This window comes from Leptidea sinapis, chromosome 16 (genome assembly GCF_905404315.1).
Source record: "Leptidea sinapis chromosome 16, ilLepSina1.1, whole genome shotgun sequence".
Classification (NCBI taxonomy): domain Eukaryota; kingdom Metazoa; phylum Arthropoda; class Insecta; order Lepidoptera; family Pieridae; genus Leptidea; species Leptidea sinapis.
This window is the reverse complement of record NC_066280.1, coordinates 13,434,764-13,439,685: the sequence shown is the minus strand read 5'-3', so window position 1 is coordinate 13,439,685 and position 4,922 is coordinate 13,434,764. Positions and strand designations below refer to the sequence as shown.

At 32.1% G+C, this 4,922-nt stretch overlaps 1 protein-coding gene across 1 annotated transcript; it reads left to right on the top strand.

Annotated features, from left to right (window-relative positions):
* The first annotated feature begins 205 nt into the window (after positions 1-205).
* LOC126968856 (GPI mannosyltransferase 4) lies at positions 206-2,975 on the top strand. Its single transcript, XM_050813997.1, has 3 exons — positions 206-600; positions 681-1,620; positions 1,708-2,975. The coding sequence occupies exons 1-3, from the start codon at positions 435-437 to the stop codon at positions 2,552-2,554; spliced, it is 1,953 nt and encodes a 650-aa protein (XP_050669954.1). The 5' UTR covers positions 206-434; the 3' UTR covers positions 2,555-2,975.
* Positions 2,976-4,922: the final 1,947 nt, after the last annotated feature.

Here is a 4,922-nt window from a genome sequence, read left to right as displayed (position 1 = left end):
CACAAAGAGGATGTAAGTACTTGCTTGCCCAGTGTTTCTTGCCAAATTATTTTGAGCTTTCAATTTTGACGATTTTGAAGACAGAAGCTGAATATAGTGGTATGATTCTCTTTGACAGAAAAGTAAGTGTTCTGTGGAGTGTGGACAGGCACAGAAACCAAAAAGTAGAAACAGAGTCTGTGGTCTGTACTCTGTGTCCGTTTTTCTGGTGACGGACGACGGTTGACGGAAGCTTTATATATTAGATTTAGATTTTAGCAAGATTTTAGCCTTATTAGGTGCAATTTAAATGTACACCCTCATGAAATAATTGAAATAACTACTAAAATGTTCAGTGTACTATACAGACACAGAAAAATCATGTGAAAGAAATAATATAGGTTTGATTCTGTTTTAAAAATACAATGTTTCAAACAGATTAAAACTTAAAAACAATGTTTTTGAAAACAAATATTTTTAAAGCGATTACTTTCAAGAATGGTGTCCAGTTGCCTTTTACATACTGGATTCTTGTTATATTACGATTTGCTCTCACATTGTGGCCACAATCCGGTTACATACATCCCGATGAATATTTTCAAAATGTTGAAGTAATTGCTGGTACTAATTTTTCTACATTGTGATGTTACTGCCATAATTTATGAATAAGTTCATTATAAATAATCATACAAATTTTTTAGGTGATGTTTTTGACATAGAAATATCAAGAACTTGGGAGTTTGATCCAAAATTTCCAATAAGAAACATATTTGTGCCTAAACTAGTCCTCAGCCCACCACTAAATCTTATAAGAATTCTTAATCCATTTATGAAAAGCCACTTTCAAGTTGATCTTAAAACTCCTTACTTTTTGCTTGTTATTCCAAGACTATTTATTTGTGCTTTATCATTAATAAATGACTATTGTCTCTACAAACTGTGTGTGCTGTATGGTCAAAATTTTAGAAACCGATTAAAAATATTTGCAAGCTCATATGTAGTTCTTGTCTATGGCACTAGAAGTTTTTCAAATAACTTTGAAATGATATTCTTTTCTTTACTACTTTATTTAGTAGGTGATTGTATGTTGAAGTCTGATAAGATTATTTATCATAAACAGTTTCTAGATGAAAGGTACAAGCAAGCTTTAACACCAGCTGAGAGAGTGAGGATAAATAAGTTACAGAGTCATATACCACAACATTCACTCAATTATGTATTTGTAATTGCATCTATAGTTGTTGTTGGTACATTTAATCGTCCTACATTTATTGGGTTTGCTTTTGTGCCTATATTCTTCTGGCTTCATAGAGGTTTAGGGACACAAGTTGTAGGATTTGTTGACTTCCATATAAGAATATTCATATTAAAAATCTGTGCAATACCCATGCTATTATTACTGATTATCATTGACTCTGGATACTATGGGTATATCACAATGGCGGATATAGAATCCTTAGAAATAAGTTGGAACAATTGGATTGTGACACCATTGAATTTCTTGAGATATAATGCTGATCCAAGTAATCTGACAAAACATGGACTACATCCTCGGTGGCTGCATATTGCTGTCAATGTGCCCTTACTATTTAATGTTTTGGGTTTCATAGCATTATACACAGTACTAGTCAACTGTTACAGGTAATATTTAAAGCAACTCTTTAATGCAGACAATTCATACTTAAATCTGTTTACTAAGAGTAGACAATGTTACTTCTATCATTTCAGATTCATCTGCGGGATGTACAGTAAAATGCCGAGAAGACAAAGTATCCGAGGCTTAATGTTGCTCTCAGTGATAATTCCATTAGGTCTGCTATCATTGTTTCCACATCAAGAAGCACGGTTCATTATACCATTGCTCGTTCCACTTGTGTATCTCTATGCTAATATGTTACATGCCAATGATGAGGACACACAAAATGTAAAGAAGATGAAGAAATTTTTTTTATCCGTCTGGTATACTCTTAATATAATTTTTACTGTATTTTTTGGTTTCATACATCAAGGTGGTATTTATCCATTTGTAAATAACCTCTTTTATGAAATCAAAGGAAATTATGGAACCCATGTGCATGTAATAACAACCCACAGTTATAGTATACCAACATATCTATTGCAACTAGAAAGCACTACACGTCTGTGGATTGATAAAACAACAAACAAAAGGTATAAAGTCGCCCCTAGCACATTTTTGCATAAATTTGGTTCAATGCCAATGGAAGAATTATTTACTGTAGTGGATGACAGTTTGACCATTGCTGAGATGCGTTTGCATAAACATAACAGAAAATATAGACTTTATTTAGTTTCACCATGTTCATTACATAATAAAGTAATGAATGTTTCTGTGAAATATCATTATATGGAAATAAAAAATGAATATACCTACTATCCACATTTTTGTACAGAAGCATTACCCGACTTCCCAAATGCAAATGATCACAACTGTTACAGCAATGGATTAAGAACAAATGAATCTCAGCTAATATCTCTGAAACTTTCTCAAAGAATCTCATGTTATTTAAGTAAGTTTTGCTTGAGGGCATATAGTATAAGATCGAAAGGAGTATGAAGGTATTCAAACATTGTAAATAAAACAATTTGTTTTTTATATTTGAATTTATAGACTTGGTATTTGAGTTTTTTAAACAATTTAACAAAAATCATTTTTAAATTGAGTACTTAATTTTAAGGATAATAATTAATTTGTGATATCAAAGTTCTGATTTTTTTACATTTTATAATTAATGAATTTTACTTAATAATTTTATTAAAGTTTGTAGTTTGTGTTATAACACATTATTATAGTCATGTCCCACCAGCTAGAGCACTTGCTTAAATTTTTTATAGTATTTAAGTTCACACATAAAACATTGTCCAATTGTTTGTTTTGTATATTATTTATATTAAATGTTAAAAAATAGTTAAAATATAAAATATTTTAACTATTTTTTAAAACATGTGAAAATTAAATAGATGCCATTTGTCTTCAACTAGATTTGTTTTACTTCAAATTTCAAATAAAAGAGGTGTTTGGATTAATATCTTATATCAGTCTAAACATGTAATTAACACCACAGGTTTTTCCTTGGAAATTTCAAAATAGGCATAGGGCGATCTCTTTGACACAGCCGTCTGGACGCCGCTTACACCGTCAAATTATTATATTATTTTGACTATAACCCTTATCTTCATAATATTACACAAATATTTTTATTCGAAATCGATAGACCTCATTCAACTAGAGCTGACCAAACAAAACATAGTTTCTCTAAATTAAGAAGTTCTAAGCAAAGGTTAAGTGATGCAGAGGAAATAATTCAAAATATTCCCGCATCCCCATCCACCGCATGCAATAATTATTGCCCTAAGGGTAGTTAGTAGTATAATCAATAATGGATGTGGATTATAGAAATTTTACATATTATTTTGGGAGTATTGTTTATATAAAGACGTTAGTATTCACTTCTATAAAATACTTCAATCTAGGTTTTAGAACATGTCCGTAAACTTAGCTACTAAAATAGTGAACTAACGAAAACAAGAAACGACAGTCAATATTCAACTACGTAAGGCGATCGTGACACGTACACACAAGTTCTGTCGAATATAATTATTAAAACGCGGTTTATCATTAAATTTAGTTAAATTAAATTATTGTAAGTTCTTATAAGCATATATTTTTGATAGTGAATGTGTATTCTTTAAGTGAATTTTAAGCAACAGTGAGCAAAAGAATATTTAAAATTGACGGTGATACGTTATTATTAGATTATTGAGGCGATTGCGGCGTGTCGCTGGCAAATATCGTACATAATATTATCCGTAAGTGATGTAAATATTATATTAACAAATGAGTCATTGTTATAAATTTTTGATTAAAATCTATAAATATACTTTGGTTGAGGCAGTTTGTGTGTTGTGTTGAGTTGGGAAAGTATACAAGTAATATTATACTTGCACACGCACCCATTCCTGTATCGAAACGAGCGACGCATTGTTAGTAAACAAAACATCTTATAATTACATCGTATATAATTACTGATTACCGATATAAGTTTTAGATTATAAGTTATATAACAAAATAAGTTAACAAGCATGGATTGCGAGAAGTGTAAAAAAGTTGTAAGCGAGAAGGATGTTATAAAATGCGTGGCTTGTAATTTATATAAACACTATTTCTGCGCAGATTTGACTGTTACCAATGAACAAAATGAAATGGAAATGCTCTTTATGTAAATCTAAAAAGACCGGCACATCGGGGATTATCTCACACCAGAATGCTCTCCTTCATCTATGTTGAACGTCAACCATTCACAGAATATTTTGATGCAAAGTTTGATAGTCTGCGTCAACAATGGCGGGAAGATTTGCACATCGCGATTCAAGAGGTATCTATGAGTGTAAAGCAGCAACGCCTGGATGCCTCGGAGAGACGTATTAAGGAGCTGGAAAAGGCCTTGGCTTCCTTCACATCGCGCCCAGAATGTATTGAGGAAAGCACCACATTACGCGCCGTTCATCAAAGAATGCGACATTCGATCGGTGCATCGTGTGACCCCCGGCCCAGGAGTTCGCAGTGATCGCCCTAAAAACATTGTGCTACAACTATGCACCCGGCGTCAAAGAGACGAAGTGATAGCATCCGCGCGCGCCCGCCGCTCCTTGACGACTGACCAGCTGCTCGGCCAAAATTAAAAATTACATGTACGCATGGATTGACTTGAGCAAAATATGACTAAGTTACTTCTTTACATTAGATTGTATAATTTTAAGACATAATAGAACTTCATATTCATACCTTTATTTAAATAATATGTTTGTACTCGGAAGCACGCAAAACAATCCTTAAATTAATATTTATATTGTACATTTTATTTTACTTTTCTTTCCATAATGATTTCTGATAATATTACGATTTTTTACCAAAACTGTGGTGG

Bases quoted from the DNA above. Each gene is read 5' to 3' on its own strand.
- LOC126968856 (XM_050813997.1), top strand. From the start codon at position 435: ATGTTTTTGAAAACAAATATTTTTAAAGCGATTACTTTCAAGAATGGT. The intron at 601-680 runs GTACTAATTTTT...CAAATTTTTTAG, and splicing joins AAATGTTGAAGTAATTGCTG to GTGATGTTTTTGACATAGAA. The intron at 1,621-1,707 runs GTAATATTTAAA...CTATCATTTCAG, and splicing joins GTACTAGTCAACTGTTACAG to ATTCATCTGCGGGATGTACA.